Genomic DNA, 25,784 nt, shown 5'->3' with positions numbered 1-25,784 from the left:
AAAAAAAGAATATACACATATGTAATTAGATATTTGAATTAATTGGAAAATACAATTGACACGTCAAATTCTCAATTGTGATCTCACTTCTCTACACTTTTGAAAGACGTCGCAGTAACCGTTATAATCATTACACGGTGTTCCAGGTTTAGAGAACATATCGGGAATATCGTACGGTGGTGAATTCCAATCGAAGGATGACCTAAATAAGAAAATAATATTTTATTAAGGATTTCAGAAAGAGAAAAGAGACGTTCAAAAATACTTACAAACAGGGTTGATTTTCACCCGGTAAACGACAACATAGTTCACAAGCTTTGGTTGGAGGATCATTAGGACCAGGAATACATTGACAAGATTCTAATCCATATGCAAGACAAATGCTTCCTGTACATTCCTAAAAAGAGAGAGACAGAGAAAAGGAAAGAAAAATGAATAAAAAAGAAAAAAAAAAAAAAAAAGAAAAAGAGCGACCCTCAAAGTTCAAACTTTAAAAACGAAAAATTACTCACGCCCATGAAGCAAACCAATTCACGATTGCAAATAGTTTTATTGGGTTTGTTGATCGAAGGTGGACAATAGGGAGATCTACCGTCGCAGAAGCTAGCATCGCGACAACCGTTATCATCCCTACACTTATCTCCAAACCTGAGATTGCATTCAGCTGTACAGCATGGACCCTAGGAGAAACGTAGAATAAATTTCCTAGAGAGTCGACGTACTCGCGGCTTTTCATTAGACTCGAGGATATATCAAGAAGAGACATATACTTGACTAGGACTGCACACTGAACGTGGCGTAAGTGTACATGGGGTCTCTTCTGTAGGTGGATAACGACGTTGAGGGAAACAACAAGTATCTCTACAATCTTCTTCCCATCCACAATCGCATTCTTCGCCGTCCTCAACGACTCCGTTTCCGCACAATGATACTTGAGGTTCTATGAAGATACAGAAAGCAAAAGATATAACGTATGTATAGAGAAAGAGAGAGAGAGAGAGAGAGAGAGAGAAATTCTATTGAATATAACTAGAAATGTTTATCTTGAAAGAAATTGATCGAATTCTTCACCTGTGAAACAGCCTTTTGGTGAACGAGCCTTACTGTTGAGCACAGGATTTATGGCGTTCAAACTACACGGACTAAAACGATTGTTGTTACGCTTGTCACCGCTGGTTGCACGGGCGAACATTATGAAATTTCCATCTTCACCGCCCGGTGTGCATTGTTCCGGATCGTGCTGACGAAAGGGAAGAGATAAGTTTTAGGCGATATTCCATTTCTTGGCTCGATCATCTTCGTGAAATATGTTTTATATATTTGTGCGCAAGTGTATATGACAAAGTAAATATAACGTTGATCAAATATCTGAAAATAGGAATCCGACAAAATATCAAACACTTACCGGCGAACCGAAGTTGTGACCGATCTCGTGTGCCAATGTGACGTGAGATACCGCGGGTGGAACGTGCTTTCCGTAGTTCAGCAGGGTCACTATTCCAGTATTCAAGGACTTCATGCTACCACGATAATGCTGCAACATTATTTGTATGCAGCCTACGTTATATACTATGCCGAACGCATGCCGTTAGAACGATACAGAGCCGATATTGCTTTTTGTGTGATTACATTTTTATAGAAACATGTATGTACATATATATATATATATATATATATATAAATATAAATATATATGTACGTACGTATATGTTTATGTACCTATATATGTATATACAGTGTTCGACAGTCGCCTCGATATTGAAATATCTCTTGTCTTGAAAAAATATGGAATAAGTTATGCGAGGAACGAACGCAATATCGACCCTTTTTCTGACGATAACGAACGAACGAAGTGTATCTACAATCACCTCTTATACAAATATATATATATATATATATATATATATATATATATATTTCTAAATCTCTCGATATATGCGCTAAGATCAAACGACTATTAATTAAACTGGTAAATTACTGGCTGAGTGATTGTAATGTATCGAATGTGTGTTGAAAAAAATAACGTACTAAAGAACCTAACATTGAAAAAATATACATGCGTGTCTTGTGAATCTTTTCAATCCGATTGTTAGCTTCTAAAACGTAAGACACAACATGCACGAATCTAAGTGTTTGTAATTACTCTTAACTGTAAATAAATAAATCGTAATTGGATCTTGTATTGTAGCGAGATCTAAATCGAATATATTCTTATATAAATTCAATGGAACGTTGTTAATCTCAATAACGTGTAATGTAATAATGTCTCACCCACCTTGATATAAACATTTTTTAAATAATATTTATTAATTTCTTCTCTCTCGTCGGACGACTTACCCCGTTCTTTTCGCAAACTCCTCCAGCATTCTTCAAATCTCCAGTCCAAGCTAGACCTAACGTTCCCATTTCAAAGTCCCGATACGTGAACATGTAAGCCAAACAAAACGCATCGTAATCCTCCTCTGAAACGATCATACGAATGAATCCGTATTTTCCTTGGGGTTTTTGTTTATTTGTTTGCTTATTTGTTTGTTTGTTTGTTTGTTTGTTTATTCGTTCGTTTAATTATTCATTTGATCATTTCTTTTTGTTTTTATCATAAACATTTTATCTCTCCAGTGAAACGAATAATAATAATGGCATAAATAATAACAGAACAACAACCTGCTTACCGGAAAATAATTCTAGATATTTCTCGACACCGTAATTACCCGGAAATCGATAATTGAGATCCCTCAAAGCGTCCTCGCTATGAACTTTCACACGTTTTATCATGAAACTGATGTTATCCGGTCTACCATCCTGATTGAAATCTAAACGAGAAACAAACAAAGATATATCATTAATTCACAGAGCTATGTGTAATACTTTGGAAAATGCTTGATGAACCTTTGTTATTTTACTTTCACTACCTCTATAAATATATATGTATATATATATATATATATACATGGACGCACACACACATGCGCGCGCCTACGCACGTACACAGACACACACACTTTGCTTATATTTACGCGCTACATCCTATTGTAAATCAATTTAATGCGCACGCGTGAGCGCGCTCTCGTGTAAATTCATGGTAGATCGATACTACGTGAAGTTTTCGACAGAAAACAATTTCAACGAGAGCTGCAGTTGATAATAGAGGGAGAAAACTGACTACGATGGACCAGAGAGATATTATATCGAATTCCTATAATTCGATCGAATATCGCACGTATATGACGCGTAGACGACGAGCAGAGTTTATAATGAAAATATTATTTGAAAACCAATCGAGTGTATCTTTTGTTATTTAAAAAAAAAAAGAATCAAAATAAAAACAAATTAAAAAAAGATATAAAATAAAATAAAATAAAATAAAATAAAATAATAAAATATGGAAAAGAAAAATGGAAAAAGAAATAGCATGAAAGTACCGAATTAATGTATACGAACAAGAGAATTGTATACAGGATGTTCGAAAATTATCCGTACAACTTTTTATAATGGACTTGTTATAAAAACGAGGGTAAAAATTCTTGTGTTGTATCACCTCAAAGAAAAACTTCAAGTTCGTTTCTTTCTTTCAAACAGATGGATTGTGAGTGAATTGCACCACATGGAGATGGTACGATTCATTGGACAGCAAGATATCACGGCCCTGTCAGATACTGTGATTTCTTTCTTAGGAGATTCGTCGAAGATCTTACTTACAATACGCAGGTGACGGATATTGACGATTTAAAAGCAAAAGTTTGAGCTGGCTTTGAACGAATTGATATGGAAATTCGATGCATCGTAAATGGCAGCATTCGAAGTATCGATTGGATGATGTTTTGCGAATCACTAATGGTTACACATATTGAATTTATTTGTGACATGGTTAGTTCAATAAAAGAAAAAAAAAAAAAAAAAGAAAAACTGGAAAATACGAATTATACAAATTTTTATTTAATAATTCAACATTCGCTATGTCCCATCATAAATTACATTACGTGACAAAGTTATACAGATAATTTTCCGACACCCTGTATATCTGTCTCGTTGGTAGAGTATCTACCGAGAAAGTGCTCGTTCATGTTTGAAATTAAAATAAAATTTGGAAAAGGGACACACACACACACACACACACAGACAGACAGACACATGCACATGCACACGAAATAGATAGAAGTCCCTTGTGAAACTACTTTTCGCTTGACCCGTAAAACAAACCTACCCGTGTGTTTGTATATAGAGTTGACCTTCTGTACATGCCTCGTCATCACTTCGATGCAAGCTTCTTCCGTGCCGTATCTAGCGAAAAACTGATGATCAGCTTGCAAGTAAAGCATGCAAGTTGTTTTTCGTGGATCGACGGTCGCACGTTTGTGTAAATGTCTGGCTACTCGATCTCCGCTAGATCTGTAAATCACATATATCAAGGAATAAAAGTAAAGGAATAAAAGGAGAGAGTTGGTGAACGGTGAGAGAGTGAGGAGTGAAAATAAGAAGAATATAAAATGGAGGAAAGAGAGAGAGAGAGAGAGAGAGAGAAAAGAAAAAAGAATTACCAAGTTATCATCCTCTCACGATAAGAGTTTACTCTTATAATCCGGTTAAACGGCGTGGCCACATTTCATAGCGAACGTGGTCTGTAACCGTGATAATACGAAAGATAAAGGATTAAACGAAGGGAAACTCGCGTTACGACGATTAAAGTGACGATCGAAGATGAAAAAATGTGAATTAAAAGAATTTGAAGTTGAATGTATTCATTCTCTTTCTTTCTCTCTTTCTATCTTCTTATATGTTTCTTTTGAAAAAATATTTTTTGATTATTTTTATTTTATTTGTACCTATCGTAGTAACGAGCTTCGTTCTTCGTTTCCAAATTCAATATTCTCCCATGGCTTTCCTTCGAATAGAGACCAATTTTATTATCCAACAAGGGCTCGTAAAATCCTTCTGAAGTATCGTTGTAAGTCTTGCCTCTGTAAAGAAGAAGATTTTTCTTTAACTTTCATCTATATGCTAAGATAACGTTTCATTATTTGATACACTTTTAAAAGATAAGAATAATTTTTCTTATAGAACGTTTACTCAATTTGTTAAAAAGATAAGATAAATTTATTAGGTTTTGAACAAACGATCGTAAAAGAACACACTTCCCTTACATTTTCTATCCCGAATATAAAAACATTTAACGATAATGGCTTATCTTAATATCGACAAACTTTTGACGAAATAAAATAAAATTCTTTTTTCTTTGTTGTTTTCAAATCTTTTTAAGTGGAGAAAAAAGGAAAATATTTATACATAACACACATATACATACATACATACATACATAATATTATATATATTCTATATATAAATATATATACATTATATTATATTATATATATATTCTGTATATAAATTATATATATTATATTATATCATATATATAAACACATATAGATGATCACCTATCAAATGTGTCTCGAAGAGAGCCTTCGTGTAATTGATGACTCGCACACGGTAATGGATGCGGAGGCACGGTTACGTCGGATGTACGATAAGCGATGCTATGGTAGGTTGGAGACGTGTCTTCGTTCTCATCGAGATATCTCGCAGTTGGTTCGATATAAAACTCTTCGAACTTGGTCGCGATCGTACCATCGAAGAGTCCATCGGTTGTCACCACACCCTGTACCACTGCGTTTTCGTCCTCTGGAAAAAAGATAGAGAAAAAGGAAGAGAGAGATGAAACACAACGAATCGATAACTTATTTAACAATCGCTCCTTCGTAATTTCCCGCGCTCTAGTCCCAATCGATATAATCTCGATAATCGAAATAAAATTATCTCTTTCATTTTTACGACTCTTTCTTTCTTTTCTAACTTTCTTTTTTTTTCCTTCTTTCTTTTTGTCAACTTTCAGATGCGATTATTATACGTGATAGGTCAAAAGTTCAAAACGCAATTTTAAAAATCGACTATCCTTCTTCCTCCGAGACTTTTCACAGGTTGATAATTCAGTTTTGTAGTTTTACAATCGGATAAAAAATAAAAATAAGAAAAAAAAAAAGAAAGAAAGAAAGAAAGAAAGAAAAGAAATTATCCTAGGAAGATCTCGTACAATGATACGAGTAATTGACCTTTAAAATCATCCTAGGAACGTTTGTCCCATCCGATACAACGGTATCGAGATTTCGAGTTCAATTTTAACGTGTCTCGCAAAATAATGTTGAGAAAAGGAAAAGGAAAGGAGAAGAAGAAAAAGAAGAGGAACAAAAATGGAACAAATAAAAGTAAAAGAGAGGGCAATTTCTACTTCACAACTCATCCCTGCGAGCTTCAACTCGCGCGAAATAACTCCCCGAGCGCGTATAAAATATTTTAATCGCGGAATCCCTTATCCGCGTTCCTTACCTCCCCTCTCATAATATCGTACTGGACTTCTTACGAGTTTACTTTCCGAGTTTTGCACCGGTAATACGGCGAAGATTATTTGATTACACGTTTAAAAAAGGAAATACTCTAAACGAAGGTAAAATGAAAATTAATGTTACGTGTCGATCGAAGGAATTCATTTAGATTTCTTTTTATAAAGATATTTATTTGTACATAAATGAATAAATAAATAAATAGATAAAATAAAAAAAAAAGAATTGATAATTATCGCAATGTCTAAATATTTTCCAATGAAATCGATGTTTCGTTAAACGAAGAGAAAATCGAGAAGAAAATCGCGTTTTGATGCTTTAACGTTGGATAGAGGGTGGCCCAAAAGTTCCCAATGTGATTTTAAAAATCAATTACACTCTTTCCACAGACTTTTCAAGCAAATTCCTTCTCCTTTTTCTTTCTTTTTCTTTTTTGTTTTCAAATTGTAAAACTAAAAGTCCCACGAACTTTATTTCTATTTGAATAAAAATCAGCTTAAAAAGTCTATCGAAAATCAGCTAGCAACTTTTGGAGTAACCTGTAGAAGGGTACGAAGTAAATGGTTACGATGAGATTACATGAGTTTAATAAAGTTAATTGAGTATTTAAATTACGGTATTTCTAGATCTCTTTTTTAAGTAAGCGAGTTTTGCCTGTCTGCCTCTCTCTCTCTCTCTCTCTCTCTCTTTTTCCCTCCCTTCCTCCTTTTTTCTTTCTCGATGTTCTTTCTTCGTCTTTCAACGTTCGGTCTAAAATTAGAACGAATCGATGACTTGTCTATTTCTCTATTTGCTTTTTTCGAACAAGCGATAACTTCGTTTTCTTTCGCAATTGGCTCGAACGCTCCCAAGCGACTTCGTTTCCCAAAACGCGATAAATTTCTAAAAACTTTCATAACTTCTCGAAAATAATTCTTGAAAAGTTTCTGAGGAGGAAATTTTTCATCGAGGTTCCTCCGAAAAATTTTCAAAGAATTTAAAACGATCAAGTTTATCATCAACCATTTCCATCTATCCGTAGTATGTATACATACATATATGTATTGGAAATCCATCCCTATAATCGCTTTAACCTGTCTACCTATCTACCCCTCTTGATTTTAATCGGCATTGACGATTAGAGAAGGGTGCTTCTAAGCTCACTGAAAGTCTACATACATATCTTGTTTCAAAGAGCGCGCTCGTCGCGAAAGGGGTCGCAATGCTTTTTAGGGGGCGAAGAAGAAAAAAAAAAAATCCGAACGTGAAGTTACTTTAAACGATAGGATCGATTTACTTGGAAAAAAAAAAGAAAAAAAAAAAAAGAAACATAAAAGAAAAAAACAGAACAAATTGTTTTATTAATATTTTAGAGATTAATTTTAAAATACTAATTGCATCCACGTACGTACTTTCGTTAAACGACTTTTAATTGTATTATATCAATTTATACTTAAGAGATATGTATGATTCATTATATACATACATATGTACATACATATATGATGTTCGAACAGAATATATGTATATACGCGTAGGATGAGAATGACGTGCGTTATCGAATATTCGAGAAATATAATGATATATAGGACGTTCGAGACGATCAAAATGCATTTATTTTTTTCGTTTTTCTTCGTCGAGAAACGGGGATAGTCTTCGATCGAACGATCGATTCTAATAATTTATTTTAATATTCGTTATAATCTCGTCATCTTATATATCACATTTTTATATTTTACGTCAATAAAATATTAACCCCTGAAATTGGTTAAATTACAAAAGTGGTTTAAGTAAAAAAATGTATTTATACCGTAATTCGTATAATTACAATCGATTGTCATACGAGTTACGAAACGAATTATTTTTTCTTTTTTTCACACAATTAGATCACTTTCATAATAATCACCAATATAAATAATTAATGAAAGTATAGTAAAGCATTTCGTAATTGACTATCGCAATGTTTCAATCCTACGTATACAAATTATATGTTACATTTGTATGTTTTTAATTATAATTTTTATTCGTTTCACCGAAACAAAACGAACGCACGATCGATTTATATGCTAAACATATATATGTATGTATAATATATATATATACATACATACATATGTACGGTCGATTTTATAGACTTTTCTAAAGTGAAGAATGCTCGTCGAACTTTACGAAAAGCCAGTCATCCATCCATCCATCTTTACGTTTCAACAGGCGAGAGAACAATTAAAACCACCTAATGACTTTCCGATGAAAGTTTCGCGGGAATTCAATCGCATTCTAGGGTCGTTCCACTTTCCATCTTACTCTCTCTCTCTCTCTCTCTCTCTCTCTCTCTCTCTCTCTCACTGTTTCTCTCTCCTCCCTCTCTTTCTCTAATTCTCCACTTCATCTTTTTATTTTTCTTCTTCGGAAGACACACTATCGAATCGGATAGAAAAATTTCTCATTATTCGAAAAGAAGAGAAGGAGGAAGGAAGAGAGGATTGCTCGGAAAGAGAAAAAAAAGCGAAGAAAAAAAAGCAAGGGGAAAAAAAAGGAGACTGAATCATCGAGCTGATGCTTGAGATTAATAGGAAAGGTAAAGATTCTCCTACTCGTTAGCCTCGTTTTTTCTGTCTCTCTTCTTCTAAAAAAGAAGAGAGAGAAAAAGAGAGAAAGAGAGAGAAAGAGAGAAAATCCGCGAGAAAATCCGACTAATTCGAACTAATTTCGCACTTGCGACTTAAAGCACGAAGGGACCGAGAGAAAGAGAGAGCAATAGAGAGAAAGACAGAGAGAGAGAGAGAGAGAAAGAGAGTGAAGAGAAGAGAGAAGAGAGAGAGAGAGAAGGGCAGTCCCATCGGACGAGCTCGGAGCGTAATCGATGCATGCTTCAACGAGGTCGTGGAAAGAGGCTGGATTTCCCGTATGGCTTGAATATCGAGCAAGAGTACCGGAAAGTGAGAGAAAGAAAGATAGATAGATAGATAGATAGATAGATAGATAGATAGATAGAGAGAGAGAGAGAGAGAGAGAGAGAGAGAGAGAGAGAGAGAGAGAGAGAAAAGCCGTCAGAAACACAAAATGAGAAGATATCCTCGAAGATCCTCGAATGAGATGGACGAACATCCTCCTCCTCGGAGCCTTCGTTAATTAGTTTTTAATCCTAATAGCTGCTTTATAAAATATCCTTTTTTCTTTTCTTTTCTTTCCTTTCCTTTCCTTTCCTTTTCTTTTCACTCACCTTTTTTCCACCCCCATCCGTATATCCACTTTTTAAGCTTACTTTTGAAATCGCAGAAATATTTTTGTTATTCTTTTTTTAACGATTGAAATAAAAATTTTTACGCGAGCATTACGATCTTAGTTAGTGTCGCATCTTTACCGTTAAAAACTGCATTAGAGTGCAGTACTGAAACCTGACGACTCTCCATGGAGACCCACGTTTTGAACTCTCACTCCTCGCAAACAACGATATAAAGGACAGTCTGATAATATTTGTTACGACGGAAGAAAACAAAATAAAAATAAAGAGAAAGAAAATAAAAGGATAGAATAAAGAGAAAACGAGAGAGAGAGAGAGAGAGAGAGAGAGAGAAATTTGATTAACCGAAATGAACTTTTCCTTTTGAGATCCCATAACGATGCTGCACCCCGGGGGCGCAATTCGAAACTACGAATACTATCCTGGATCTAATTTTCATATCGATACGTTATAAAGAAAAATCTTCCAAAATTCTCATATCATATATCGATACTTTCCAATTGACGTGATTTTCTATAACATACGATACGCTCTCTTGCGATTGAAAATGGAAGAGAAACGAAAAAAAAAAAAAGAAAAAAGACAAAAAATTAAATGAGGGATACGAGAAACGAATAAGAAACGTCGAAGTTATCTCGGAAGTTGCGGTGAAACGAAGAAACGATTTAAAGGAGAGAGGAGAATGAGGATAGACGAACAAATTTGATTTTCGTCAAAAAGTTTGAAGACGAGGAAAGGAAAGAGAACGAAGACGAGGACGAGGACGAGGACGAGGATGAGGACGAGGATGAAGACGAGGACGACGAGGACGAGAAAATCATGCAAGGTAAACGTTTGCTCATTCTCGAAGCGTCGCGACGCGTCGCGTCGCGTCGCTTCGACGCGTCCTGCGCGAGAGATGGCTGCTTTCGTATCGACGAATACGTCGATTCAACGCAAATCGATTGTTAATCAACAAAAGCTCTCCGCCTTCTTGTCTCTCTTTCTCTCTTTCTCTCTTTCTCTTTCTCCCTTTCATTTCGAAGTACAACTTTAGAGGCAACTACATGAGAATATCTTTGTCCAGTGACTTCGCCACAACGTACAACGATTTGTTCGAACGTACAAACGAAATAAATTAGATTTCTTCGTTAACGAGTGAAAAATCTTTTCTTTCTTTCTTTCTCTCCCTCTTCTCTCTCTCTCTCTCTCTCTCTCTCTCTCTTTTGTTCCTTTTTTTCTTTTTTTTTTCTTTCTCTCTCTCTTTCTTTTTTTTTGTTTATTCTTTCTTTTTTTTTTCCAGACTGGTACTACACAACGAGCGAAACGATAGTCTAACAGCTAGGAAAAGGCCGGTTCGCTCGCACGAAAGAAAAGCTCGCTTCATTACTAGACGAACGTGAATAAAAACAGAAAAGAGAAATAGGCAGACAGACAGACAGAGAAAGTGAGAGAGAGTGAGAGAGAGAGAGAGAGAGAGAGAGAGAGAGAGAGAGAGAGAGATACAAAAGAAGAAAAAAAAATAAAACAAAAGAAATAGAACGAAACGAATTACTCGCGAGTACATTATCGATTTAATCAATTATTTTCAAATACTTATATACACAAAGATACGTATAAGATAGGTACGCGCGAACGAATGTGTATCATTAATATTTTATTCTACGAAATATTCATCGAATAATATTTGTTTATCCGAACGAGAGAAACTGTTCGAAAAGATATAAATTAGCCGAGCGTAAATTAGATTGATCTTTTTTTTAATAAAAAGATTTTTATACAAAGAAAGAAAGAGAGAGAACGAGAGAAAGAGAGCCAGAAAAAGATATATATTATATTAATTTTTTTTTTTATTGCAGTACGATAATATGTAGTTGAGATTTTTCGATAACAAATCGCGAGTACCATGGATAAGCCGATATATATAGAAGCGCGCGCACATACCGTCAATTAGGCAAGTTTAATGGCTAATCGGATTAGCGAGAATACGCGTTATACCATGCCGTTGTAACCGGTCAACGAGAAGAAGAGAAGGGAGACAGAGAGAGAGAGAAAGAGAGAGAGAGAGAGAGAGAGAGAGAGAGAGAGAGAGAGAGAGGAGGGAATAAACTGAAGAGGGATTGAATAATTCAAAAAGTCGAGTCAATTTAATAACTAGCATATCATACGTTTAATTGTTACTCAAAATCTGCATGATTTTCCCCCTCCCCCCTTTCCTCTCTCCCTCTTCACGATCTCTCTTCTCTCTCTCTCTCTCTCGAAATCAATATTCGCGTTAATCGGTTGTCTGAACTGATGATTTTCCGAATTTCGTACATGTAATCAACATTTATGAATTTTCGTTAATATAATTCTCATTAGCTCGTGGTTCTACGACTTAATTATCTCTCCTCTATGTTCCCCAATATGCTATTTTATTATTTAATAGATCCATATAGGAATAAAATTTTAATCGATCGTTCTTGCAAATCGAAAATTCTTCTTCGCTTTTTTATTTCTTTCGTAAGCCCTAAACGAAAGAAAAGCAAAAAAGACAGAATAAAAAGAGATAGAGAGAGAGAGAGAGAGAGAGAGAGAGAGAGAGAGAGAGAGAGAGAGAGAAGGAGAGAGAGAGAGAGAGAGGAAAAAGAAACAGAAAGAAAAAAGAATGAAATTTCTCCATACTTTTATCGAAAAGGAAAGAAGAACAAAAAAATAATAATAAAACCGTTCCAGGCTAAAACGTTAGAACGTATTAGATTTGATCGATCGATTTTTACGGGTCGAAAAATTTTTCGCTTCTCTTTTTTCTTTTTTACGAACGAACTAAAAAAAAAAAAAAGAAAGAAAAAAGAAACAGCAACGTTCTCGAAAGTCTCGTGAAAAGAAAGCGAAATAAAAAATAAATAAAATAAAAAGAAAAAAAAAGAAAGAGAAAGAGAGAGAGAGAGAGAGAGAGAGAGAGAGAGAGAGAGAGAGAGAAGGGAATAAAATCGTACCACACTAAACGTAATATCACGGTAAGACTACTTTCTTTTTTCTTTTGTTCCTTTTTATTTTTTCTTTTTATCGTTTAACTCGAAAAACCATGACGATTGAACCGACATCGATCAGGGGACCCGTTGGAAATCACGTAGCAAAGCTGGCCATCGTCGTCCTCGTTGATTCGAACGAACGAGTGCACTCACGCTGCCGATTTTCAGGAATGACGTTCGCCATTTGCTTTGAAAGAGAAAAGAGGAGAGTAGGAGAGAAAGACAATGAAAAAGAGACGAAGAAAGAGAGAGAGAGAGAGAAAGAGAGAGAAAAAAAGGAGAGAGAGAGAGAGAGAGAGAGAGAGAGAAAGGAACGATTTTCTAGCGTTCGGTACATTTTCCAAGCTTACGGTTTTCACCGACAACTCACGATGAACTCATCTAACGTACGAAATTATACTGCTTCGTCCATTGTCCGAGAGACCTACTCTCTTTCTCTCTACATCACTGAGTTCTTACGCTCGCAGAATCGTAACGCGTTCTTACACATACGCTCCCATACGTACACATACGATAATAGTAGAATCCGCTTTTTCTCGGTCATGTTATTCGTCTACATTGAATCAGTATAGAAAAAAAAAAAAAAAAAAAAAAAAGAAAAAAAGACAACGGGATAATATGAGAAATCGTACATAAAAAAAAGAAGAAAAAGAATGTACCGTAAAGAGGGAAATAAATAACAGATAAAAGTGGATGTAAATGGTATATAAAAAGAACGGAAGACATTAGAGATAAAATTTGTAAGATTACTCGACAGAAACCGATCAAGTTAATAATTGACTACGAAAACGAATGATTACGGTTAACTCGAGATAATATTTATTAATGATAGAAAGAGATAGAGTGATGCGGAATAGCATATGGTAGAAAATGAGAGAAACCGATTAGAGATAAAATTCGTAAGATTATGATCGACGAAATAATTTAATTAATAATTATCTAAGAAAAGTATGTGAATTATTTATTTGAAAAACGATGTATAAAACTATCGAACGATGCAAAGAAATAGGTGTAGAGTGATCTTGATTGAGATATAAACGGGAAGGGTGGGGTAAAGGGAGAGAGAGGGGGTAATGGTGATGATGCAAAAGAGAAATGAAAAACTGTACGTTGACGAATATCGTACTGAGAAAATTAACGAGTATCGATAACTCATACATACTAAAGATTCAGTATCTTGATGCTGATAATTCACGAATGAACGAACAAATATGGTCAGTCAAAGGTTTATAATCCTATTAAAATGGCGCATAAAATATTCCAAGCAAATCGTTCGTTCGTTCGTTCGTTCGTTCGTTCGTTCGTTCGTTCGTTCGTCCGATTCGCTCTTTAAAATTTTCCCTGATAAATAGGAAAGATATCTCGATTATTCTCTTCATTCTCATCCCTTTCGTTATTAGATTAGATCGACCAATTATAGTTCTGGTTTATCTTTGAAACCTAATACTCCTGGAATTAGATACAATCGACTAATTTAATCGATTAACGCGTATCTAAAATTACTATTTAATAAAGTTTACATTGTTGTCTAATTAATATCGATTTCGTTCCAAATATATTCAAACAAGATATAAAATTAATTCTTGTGTAATAAACGACGTCGTTGTTAATAATAGTAATGATACTATTTAAAATAATGATAATAACGATATAAGATATAAGATTACAGATCGGAAACGTTTAATCGATCATTTTCTTCTCCCGAGCATTCACGTTATCCCACATGGGAATAGTAATTCGGTGAATTACCAAAATCGTGTTTAGGCGCGGCTCCCACGCATCTGGGGCTGTTGGTTGCGGTGGTTAATGCGTTTCGCAGGACACCCATGGGACCGATGCTTGCGTTCGTCAAAATCCGGAACAGGAAATTCATTTCGGTGCACACTTTTGCGGTACACCTTTATTACTAACGTGATTTCTGAGTGATTTCGAATGAATATATATATATATATATATATATATATATATATATATATTACAAGTAATATAATTACCCTTAATATATATAGATAATGTATATATGTATATGATATATTACCCATGTTTTCTGTTAATATCTATTTTTTCAATCTCTTTCGATTTTTAGTTGATATTAGTGAATATAAAAAAAAAATATTACGCAGCTGTTTTTTCAGTCCTATAATTCCGTGTAATTAAAATTGAATAAAGACAAAGATATATATATATATATATATGCACATATATTTAAATATAAAAGACGTCTCAATAAATAATGCATATATTCATTGGAACGAAATATTCGAAAATCTTTTTTCACGCATTTAAACACATATTGCGCCTTTATAATCTATTCCTACACTAATATATCAACGAACATACCAAGGACGGTGCCAGCGTATGAATGTGAAACGTCGAATGGTATAGAGCCATGAGTGCCTTCGAACGTTACGTCCTTACTGAAGATAGTGTCGTCGCGAATCAATCGTATCGTCCACGATCTGCAAAAAAAAAAAGAAAAACAATAATTTCTCAAACGAGTAAAGAACAGGTATCAAAACGTTCGAGATCGCATTTCACATAGCAGAAAAATAAAAAAAAAAAAAGGAAAAGAAAAAGAAAGAAAAATAAAAACCTGTACACACAATATCATACATAGATGATTGTATACTACAGGATAAGCAACATAGAAGATCTCGAAAATCATTAGCATCCTTGGAGAGAAAATAATGTCCTTTGAAAAATCATCGAAGCGTATCAGCTGTTAAATTAGGCGTTGATTTTCCAACGTTTAAACGTACTTCGCTCGTTAGAAACCGGAAAAGGAGGAACTAAAAGCAGTTCGGGTCAGGGACGACAGAAGGGAGAAAGAGAGAGAGAGAAAGAGAGAGAGAAGTTAGTGGCGAGAAGATTCAGATGAGGAGAGGAGAGGAGAGAAGAGGAGAGGAGGGGAGGGCCGAGGAAAGGTTTTACCCTTTCAAATTTTGCCATCGCGAGTTAATTTGCATAAGAGCGGTACGACCGCGAGAGCCAATTAATAATCGACCTACTCCACGTTCTCTCTCTCTCTCTCTATATATATATATATATATATATATATATATATCTTTCTTCTTCGTAATAACAATAATAATCTCAGCGTGCACTCGCGGTATTCCTACAAAAAGCCGGTAATCCGATAATGCGTTGGCGAAGGAAGCCAGCGTGTCGACGAGACAAGAGAGAGAGAGAGAGAGAGAGAAAGAGAGATAGTGTGTGTGTGTGTATGTGAGAGAGAGAGAGAGAGAGAGAGAGAGGTAAAGAGAGAAGATAAGAGAAGATAAGAGAAGAGGAGAAGAGAAGAAGAAGCTTCGTCGTCACTTAACCGTTTTGCCTCCTTCTGCGAGAGATTATGAATTTCGCATGGACGTGGGATATAACTTTGAACTCTGCCACTATGGCATATAACCCAGACATTCTCCTTCTTTCTTACACTCTCGAAGAATATTAACTCGAGTCAACGTACGAACTGACTTTTGGTAAATCGGATGCATCTAATAAAGAACTTCTTATTCTATTTCTCTTTCTCTCTCTCTCTCTATCACTTTCTGTATGATATGGTATTCAAGATATGTTATTCTCTAAGAGAGTTATTTAGGATGTAACAAATAGAAAGAACGTATTGTAGGTACAAATTTGTAAAGTGATATGTATAGTCTGATATATCTATATTATAAGATCTTAATTAAAATAATTACGATCTCTACGTCTTCGTATCTTTTTCACTTTTTGTATCGTTTCTTTTCTATCTCTTTCTCTCTCTCTTTTAACCGGAACTTCTCTTATACAGAGTGTGCTAAAAAGGTTCCTAAGCGAGATCAAACGTCTCTAAGTGATTTTAAAAACCGATTACTTCTTTTTGTGATTTTTTTTAGACTGATTTTTTCTTTTTTCTTTGTTTTTCCTGTTTTGCTTGAGAGAAAGAAGTAAAGAGAGAAAAAAGTAAACAATATATTTCTAGGCTCGTAGCTTCACAATGTAAATATAAAAAAAAAATAATAATAAGAAGAAGAAGAAGAAAAAAGATTAATCATCAAATTAAAAAGCCTCGAAAAAGTTTAATTAAATTTGAAAATAACCGATGAATTTTTGATACAATATCGGATGACTCGTACAATAATTTATGATTATAGTATCGAATTATAATAAATTTATAGCAAACGATATAAAAGTCTAAATTAATTACGATCCTTTTACGTGTTCTTTCTCTCTTTTTATCCTGCATAGGTATATCGTCTTCCTTCGTTCCGTATTCGGCTCATAGATCTCGATAACACATTAACGCGAGTCTCGTTCGTAATTGTCGCTAATTGGTCTCGCCTTTGAGAGATCTATCGAGCGAAAGGAAAGAAGAAAGAAAGAAAGAAAAAAGAAAAAAAAAAGAAAAAGAAAGAAAGAAAAAAGAACGAGAGATCGTTCGTGTACCACTTGCAAATCGTATAAAACAATGAGCTTCGTTTGTGGAATTTAATAAACGCTTTGTCGATCGTCGATAATGCAGTCATTGAAGAAGTAAAAAAAAAAAAAAGAAAGAAAAAAGAAGGGAAAAAAAATAAATTGAAAGAAAAAATACAAAGAAGTTTCTTCTTTATATTTTATACTGAAAACCCGTCAGAATCTTGTTTAAACTTGGAAAATCTAATATTCACGAAGGTATACCATTACGTACGGTACACCAATAACGTCCTATCGTTCGCATCGACAGGATATACCTAATAAAATGGTGTTTCTTAAATTGTACCTTGTAAGAAATCAATTTAACGAATCGTTAGAGAGAACGTATACTTTTTAAACGAAATAGACCAGAAAATATCCCCCGCAGGAATCGGTTCGGAATAATCACGAGTTTAAGTTATAGCGATCAATTTTACAACGGGACGAGATTGGCACACGTTTTATATTTTTATCAATCCTTGACACATGACAGAGAGAGAATTTTATTTCAAGTTGTTCATTATTTCAAATTATATTTCGAATCTTATAAATATCTCTAAATCTTAATTGTAAGCGTGATTCTAATTCGGTTCAATGCAAAAAAAAGACTCATAATTTGTGGTATTAAAAACGTTACTTAATATTAAATAATATATATAATAAATAAATCAATGGCGAAATATAAATTGTCAATAGTAAACTTCAAATATTCCATAAAATGAGAAACCAATTATAAATCAATTAATAATTAATTTAATTAAATAATTAATAAATTGACTGAATTATATATATATATATATATTTGTATGTGTATACAATATATGTATCTACAATGAGTGAGTTTAAATGTACATACAGTACAATATGTATTTTCATATTTCTACTGTAAGAAACGAATATTTAAATTCCCTACTGTATACACACACACACACATGTACGTAAATATATAACGAATGATAATGGAAAACTTATTTCTTTTTTTTTTTTTCATAAAATGATACGATAGAATAGATACAATGAATAAAACGAGTTCCATCCATTTTTGGAATTGTGATAAAACCGATAGAGTTATCAATACCAGAAGAACTTTTGAAAAAGCTCATACGTTCCCTCCCTCTCTCTCCACCCTCCTCTCTCTCTCTCTCTCTCTCTTTCTTTCTCAACTCCGATCGAGTTATTCCGTTTATAGAACGTTGTCGTGCGTTGCTAGCATTCAACCTGTGCCCACGTATGAGAAAACTGGATTCACATGGTCCGAGGTGCGCCGAGAGTTCGCAACCTATTCAAAAGTAAGTCTCGAGAGCGCACGGTATGCAATCCCGCACGTTTATGTTAGAACGCGACAAAAGGCACTTCGTGACCGACAAGAAAAAAGAGTGTATGTGTGGGTGAGAGAGAGAGAGAGAGAGAGAAAGAGAGAGAAAGAGAAAGAAAGAAGGAGAGGAAAATCTCCATGAAATTTTCCTTCGAAAAGAGAAGAGAACGACAAACGAAGTAATTTAAACACTCTTTCTACATTCTTTTCTCTCTTTCTTTCTGCTTTTTTCTCTCTTTGACTTTTCACGGATGAAGTTCCTTTATTACGAAATTCGTGATATACAAGATAATTCTTGGTATACGTAAGCAATTATCTTTACAACAGGTAGTAAAAAAAAAAAAAAATTAATGTATGGTGTAGATGGGAGGTCTTGAAGAGGATCACTTATGACGACATTGTCGTCAGTGAGAAAGGAAAAAAGAAACAGAGAGAGAGGAGAGAGAGAGAGAGAGAGAGAGAGAATAAAGCAGAGTAAAGCAGAGCAGAGAGAAAGGGAGAGACAAATGTAGGAAACATCCAACTAAGGTTCTACCGCGATAACGAACGACGACAAAGACGACGATGGAGGATGAAGAAGAAAGAGAGAGAGAGAAAGACAAAGAGAAAGAGAAAGAGAAAGAAATAGATAGACTGGCTACCCACCTACTACTGTTTTACATTTTATTGCTCACCGTGGATTCAAGTGATTTACATAAAGAGAAACGAACGTTGTAGTTACACCGCGTCGAAAGCTAACGCGTGAGAGAGAAAAATAGTTCCTTCTCGGAAGACTGGTATAGTCGGAGACATCGAAAGACATTTTTGCGAATCGAGTCGAGTCGAGTCGAGTCGAGTCGAGTCGAAAGGGGTAGAGATTGGGAAGATAAAAAGGGAAGATGGACGAGGAAGGGGGTGAGGATGAAGGAAGGGAGTTGATGGTAGGGATGGTAGGAAAAACGTAGGTGGTAGAAAATTCTTAAAGAACGAGATGGTGTTAGCGTGCAACCCATCGACGACGACAGGAAACGCAAATAAAAGGCGTATTGTACGAGCGTTGTGCAAATCAGATCGAACCTAGGATCACCCAACAAGCAAGCAGAAAAATATATCCGAATATTTTCGTCCTCCTGTCACGTATGGTTCCGCATGGAGCATGGCAAACAACGCGCAAGCAGACGCGAGGGTGACGTTATCGCTTCGTTGAAATACTAAGCTTCTATTTTCCATGAATATCGTCAAGCGGAAATACGGCTACACGTTCCATCGACCTTCTCTCTCTCTCTCTCTCTCTCTCTCTCTTTCTCTCTCTGTCTTTCTCATACACACTCTCTTCCTGCCTCGCGATCTAGTTGAGATGCATCCGATAAATATTAGCGGATATTAAACCTTTCTGTCGTAGTTGGATTTTTCTTTAACTCAAGGGAAATAGGAATTTCTATTCAATCTGTGTTATCTTTCGATCGATTTTTCCTTCCCACGTAGAAAATATTATATTGTTTAATCTTTTATAACGATACGACTATGTAACTCTTAATTCATTCATACCTACACACATACGCGCGCTCGCGTACACACTAAAGCTTGCGCTCGTATTTTTTAATTTCATCGTTACGAACTTAATTATCGAATGTGTGTGTGTGTGTGTGTGTGGTGTGTGTGTGTGTGGTGTGTAATATAATTCTAACATTATATAATTTTCATGCGAAATAGAAACAAGGAATTTATTCGGCAAACTATTAGTTAATTATCTCTAACAAAGTAGATAAATAGTTTTGATATGTCGAATTAGAAACGTACACACGATTTAATCGAATCGTATTCGTTCGATTTTCTCATCTTCCTGTTCCTTCTCCTACTATTATCCTTCTACTTTCGGTAGACCGATACCCGTCGATAGATTATTCCTACGATCGTAGAAATACCTTCCTTCGTGAGGTCTAATTGCTTCCTTTGAAATCAGGAATCACGGGGATCGACTTAACGTCGAAGTTTGTTTGGAACTTCATCCTTCCTCGGATCGGCCACAAATCAAGTAGCAGGTATCTTCGTCTATCGAACGAGAGAAACATAGCTACCACCATCCGTTGTAACTAAACGGCTCATGGTATTATAGATGTCTAATACGAACTACAAATATCATCCCACGTATAAATATTAAACAATGTATGTATGTAAAACCTGAGAGGTTGGGAAGAAGAGAGCTGATTATCCTACTATCCGTTTAAATTTAATATCAAAGAGAAAGGAAGAAGAAGAAGAAGAAGAAGAAGAAGAAGAAGAAGAAAATGAAAAGAAACAAAGAAAGACAAAAAATATCGACTTATCTTTACGTACGAATGCACCATTACGTAGTCCACGATCTGATTGACGTAATTCTTATATATAAATCATTGAATAATATAATAAGAGAATATTTCAAAAAAGCTTTTCATTCCCCATGAAGATAAATATTTCATTCTAGAATAATTCAGAAACCTTAATGATTTTAAAAGATAATCTTACTCTCTCTCTCTCTCTCTCTCTCTCTATCTCTCTATCTATCGACGAATCGAAAGGAAGAAGAAGAAAAAGAAATGAAAAGAAAAAAAAAAGAAGAAGAAAAATAAAAAGAGAGAAAGAAAGAGAGAAAAATAATAACAACAGAAATACAGTCGTGCTTGTTAGTTGCTATAATATAACGATCTTCTAGAGAAAGACGTCACCCTCCCTTTCGACTTTCACCCTCCCAATACGAACAACAGCAGCAAGCACTGTTGGTTAATCCATACGCGATATCTACAATATCTACCGCAACGAGGAAACGTAACGCGTTTTACACGAACATGGCCTTAATTGGATCCCTGCTTACTGACCTGTCAAGGATACACCTGACGGGTATAATACCTTGCGCGTTGATGACCTTGCATAGTTCTTTCTCTATTCCCCTCTCTCTATCTTTCTCTCTCTTTGTCTTACACTCTAAATCGCGTTACTTTTATTAAATTTCACGTCGATCTTTTTTATCTCGTTTATCTTGGAACGATCCTCTTCGAAATAGTTTGTTGCAATACGTATACAATGTTAATACAAAGTTAATACAAAAGAATCGACAAGTTGTTCAAAGAAACTATTATCATTGATCTCTCTTCAAACATACCTATCCAATGCTTTCAAACGTAAAAGAAGAGGTTGATTTTCGGTAGAATCGGAAACGTCGCGACGCGTCCTGTCACGATGACGTCTCAATGCCACCGTGTCATAAGATGCTGGCTCGTAGTATCTGATGTATGATCTACGTGTTATCCCTGAAACATACGTAAAGTACCGTTCCATTAATACGGAATAGTAAAATAAAAAAAAACATATATACGTACACACATACACGTATTATGCTTCTTGCAGCAGACAAAAAGAAAAGAAGAAAAGAAAAAGAAAAAAAAAAAAAGATAATAAATACTTGCGTATACGTATCGTATGTGTATATGTGTTTTAATAGGTGAGCTCGTGATCGGAAATCGCGTGAGAATGCGTCATAGAATCTGGCTAAAGATTTTGTTCGACACACTAAGGACGGAATATATATATATATATATATATATATATATATATATATATACTCAATTGGTATATACTTGGAGTAATTTTATTTGTCTTATTCTTTCTTATCGCGTGAGAAGAAAAAAAAAAGAATAAAGGTTAATTAACGCAAACGAACGTAAGATTACCCGATAGATATTTCCACGTTGTTAAGTAAAATTAACGGAGTTATCGTTAACGTAATAAAAAAAAAAAAAAAGAAAGAAAAAGAAAATAATAAAAAAAGGACAAAGAAAGAGAACAAAAATGTGACGATTGTGTAATATCGGAAAGGGATAATCTCGTTATTTCGCGAAGCAATTAAATTACAAAGGAGAACAGAGAGAAAGGGGAAGTAGGAGATGGTTGGTGTGTGAAGTCGTCTATCGATGGGGACGTTCTCTCTGCGGGCACGTTTAAAGGGTGAAAATGCTTAATGAGGGAAATAATTGAGGTGTGGGCTTTCAAAGAGAGAACTGTCGTCGTCCCGTATCGGCTCGTCTATTCTTTTGTAAAATCCTCGTGAAAATGAAATCGACCAACTCTCAAGATCTCAAGAATCTTTTGCGTGATTTCAAGGTGTGTGTGTGCGTGTGTGTGTGAGAGAGAGAGAGAGACATTACGAGTTTCAAGATCGCGTAGGCTGAAGCTGAGAACTTTCACTGGCCACCACGAACCAACTATGAAATATATCATTGCCCGAACTTCCAAAACTTGTAATTATATTTATATAGATATCTATGTGTATATCTCCCAGCTATATATTTCACATACTATGTATATACGTATGTATCTGTACTCTATGTAAATACGTAAAACGAAAGGAGTACGTCAAAGTAAATAGACTCGTTAGAGTTGAGAGAAAGAGGGGAAAGGTTTTCCTCGTTTCTGGTCGACGAACGAAATTTTTTTAATTATTCCTAACTCCAAACGAAAGTACGAGAGAGAGAGAGAGAGAGAGAGAGGTTGAAATTGAGTTAAAGGATCGACCAGTCGAACTGGTTTTAGAGGATAAATTTTTAAAAATAAAACGAAAAATATGAAAAACGTACAAAATATAAAAAAGATGGAAAACAATGTCTTACTACTGTTATATCTGTTTATTCGGCACGATGGTAAATAAAGAAGAAAAAAAGGAGAAAAAAAAAAGGATAAATGAGAAAAAGCAGAACTGAATGTAAAGCTCGACTGGAGAAGAAAATTCCTTGGACAACTCGTACCTTGTGCGAAAGAGTGTAAATAATAAATTTGTTTTTCATTATCTCGGAGCTCGTTGACGTCGAGTTAGAATCATGATGGTACGCGTATAAAATAAAAATAAAAGAAAAAAAAAAAGGAGGAAAGGAAAAAAGAAAAAGAGACGCGGACGAGGAGAGTAGTAAAATAGAAAGCAGAAGCCCTTTATAGGCGAAAAAGTAATAGCAAGGAGGTGGTACGAGTGTCACTCGAGAATCTCTGCATTACTCGTACCTACGCACAATTAAAGTGCCATTTGGGGTCGCGTCCTATTGTTTGTCTAAGTACCGATCAAGAACAAAAGGAAGTCATGAGACAAAGAGAAGTGTTGACTATTAAGCGGTTGCTCTCTCTCTCTCTCTCTCTCTCTCTCTCTCTCTCTCTCCCTCCCTCTCTCTCTCTCTTTGTCAGATGCATTTATCGCGATTTAACACTGTCAATGCGTTTCAGGCAACTCGCGAATTCATCCGCCGTCTGCGACTGCATTTTAAGCGACCGCATCGCGACACCCGATTGCGAGAGGTTAGACGCGAGAAACTAGATAATAAATTCATTGATCTCTTTAACAGAGAGATCTCTAATAGATATACATACATATATAATAATATGCATTATCACGAAGGAATTTTCGGAAGTGAACGTTACCGATATTATCGGAAAGGACAAAAGTCTCTTATTCTTTACGAAGATACTTCTCGCGAATCTTGAGAATAGTCATATCCAATGAACACTTTGCATCTGGTGTGAACGCTTCTTACTGTAATCTCGTGTGTCTAATGCTAATTATATAAAAAAAAAAAAGAAAAAAAAATTACTTTCACACGATAGCGATTAATTGCAAAGAAGAGAAAAAAGAAGAAAAAGAAGAAAAGAAAGAAAAAAAAAGAAAAGAAAAAGAAGAAGAAAAAAGAAGAAAAAAAGAAGAAGAAAAAAAGAAGAAAAAGTAGAAGAAGAAGAAGAAGAAGAAGAAGAAGAGAACGAAGACACACGTGACTCACCTTTGTGCGTCGGCACAGGATGAAACGGTAAAGCATCCGCGATTGAGAGAGACGAAAGGAAGAAGACGAGAGGAACGCTAAAGAGGAGGTAGCAGTAGGATCTTCGTCTTCTTCGTCGACGACGTCGACGGGGCCTGTGGGCCTCGTCCTCTCCCTCCTCCTCTTCCTCCTCTTCCCCTTCTTCTTGGGCCAGGGCCGCGGAGCAACGGCTCGGCATCGCGTTTCTCGTACCAGCAACGCGTCGGTCTTTTCTTCTAATGGCGCTATCTGCCGCCTTTCGTCGAGCAGCCGAGCACCGCACTTGTCGAGTCACCCACCGAGCTCATCTCCTCTTTCTTCTCCTCTTTCTCCTCTTCCTCTTCCTCTTCCTTCTCCCCTCACCTCCTTCTCCTTCTCCTTCTCCTCCTCCTCTTCTTCTTCTTCTTCTTCACCTCCTCCTCCTTCTCTTCCTCTTCTCCTACTCCTTCCGCCTCCGCTTCCTCCTCCTCCACTTCGTCCACCTTCTCCTACCCCTTTCAGGGTCGCTCAACCTTTCGATCCTTCTTCTTCTTCTTCTTCTTCTTCTTCCTTTCTCCTTCACTCTACCTTTTCCTTTCTTCCACCTCGAACGTCTTTTTCAACCGGTTCTATCCTCCTTTTTCTTTTTTTCTTCTTCTTCTTCTTCTTCTTCTTCTTCTTCTGTTGCTGCTTCTCCTTTTTCTTTTCCTTTTTATCCTTCTTCTACTTCTACTTCTTCTTCTTCTTCTTCTTCTACTTCTTCTTCTTCTTCTTCTTCTACTTCTTCTTCTTCTTCTTCTACTTCTTCTTTTTGCTTAGGTACTCTCGACGATCAACTGCTCCACGATATCACGCTGGAAAATAAAGGGACTGACGTGAGACTTAACTTCACCGTCTAGACTCTCGTTCTGTTTGTTTTTTTATTATTTTTTTTTTTTTTTTAATTTCATACTAAACAATCTTGTAAATGTGATACTGTTAATATGTTTAAGTATATTGATTGTTCATTTATTAATTTGTAATCATTACTTTTTAATCGTTTATATTTCTTCTGATCTTTTGCATATTTTTTTTTTTAACCAAAAAATGATATGAAATGTTCTTAATAAATAAATATGTATATATATATATATATTTATTTATGAGAATAAAAAGTAATCTCTATAACGATAGTATACAGTATACATACATAGTACATATGTATGTGTCTATCTATATAAAACACTAAAGTACATAGGTACATAGGTGCAAGAACGAAGAAGCAATTTCGTGTTTTTGGTTTCGACGAGGATAAAGAGTATGAATGATGCAAACGATGATTTCGAAGAGATTAAGCGGAAGAGAAAATCGATTGCTTTTTGATGCTGCTATCGTACGATAATGTACTTACTAAGATAAAAAAAAAATGACCGATTAAACGAATCACAGAAAAATCTTTTTCTCTTTTCGTCGATCGATATAAATTTGTAAAAATTTTTAAAAAAGACCGTCGTCCTCCGATCGAACGTTTCCGATGGAAATAGTTCGATCAATTTTATTACAAACGACTATAAAACGAGAGAGAAAAAAAGGAAAAATAGAAAAAAAAAATAAATAAATAAGAGAGAAAAAGAAACAGAGAGAAATACAAAGCGTTGAATTCCATGTTCACGAAAATGT

The 25,784-nt window shown here is 35.2% G+C and overlaps 1 protein-coding gene across 2 annotated transcripts in view; it reads right to left on the bottom strand.

Annotated features, from left to right (window-relative positions):
- The window catches only part of LOC122629531 (disintegrin and metalloproteinase domain-containing protein 10-like), a 29,376-nt gene extending 4,833 nt beyond the window's left edge, over positions 1–24,543 (bottom strand). For both annotated transcript variants that reach the window (XM_043813055.1, XM_043813056.1), the window contains exons 1-14: positions 24,129–24,543; positions 21,476–21,623; positions 14,952–15,070; positions 5,436–5,679; positions 4,824–4,958; positions 4,205–4,389; positions 2,673–2,813; positions 2,338–2,462; positions 1,406–1,534; positions 1,072–1,240; positions 771–940; positions 513–680; positions 270–397; positions 88–202 (exon numbers count right to left, since the gene is read on the bottom strand). In XM_043813055.1, coding sequence (XP_043668990.1) covers positions 88–202; positions 270–397; positions 513–680; positions 771–940; positions 1,072–1,240; positions 1,406–1,534; positions 2,338–2,462; positions 2,673–2,813; positions 4,205–4,389; positions 4,824–4,958; positions 5,436–5,679; positions 14,952–15,070; positions 21,476–21,623; positions 24,129–24,345 — 2,193 coding nt within the window. In that variant the 5' untranslated portion in view covers positions 24,346–24,543. The remainder of the gene's footprint in view (positions 1–87; positions 203–269; positions 398–512; positions 681–770; positions 941–1,071; positions 1,241–1,405; positions 1,535–2,337; positions 2,463–2,672; positions 2,814–4,204; positions 4,390–4,823; positions 4,959–5,435; positions 5,680–14,951; positions 15,071–21,475; positions 21,624–24,128) is intronic.
- Positions 24,544–25,784: the final 1,241 nt, after the last annotated feature.

This window comes from Vespula pensylvanica, chromosome 5, assembly GCF_014466175.1.
Source record: "Vespula pensylvanica isolate Volc-1 chromosome 5, ASM1446617v1, whole genome shotgun sequence".
Taxonomy (NCBI): domain Eukaryota; kingdom Metazoa; phylum Arthropoda; class Insecta; order Hymenoptera; family Vespidae; genus Vespula; species Vespula pensylvanica.
This window is presented reverse-complemented; position numbering and strand designations above follow the sequence as displayed.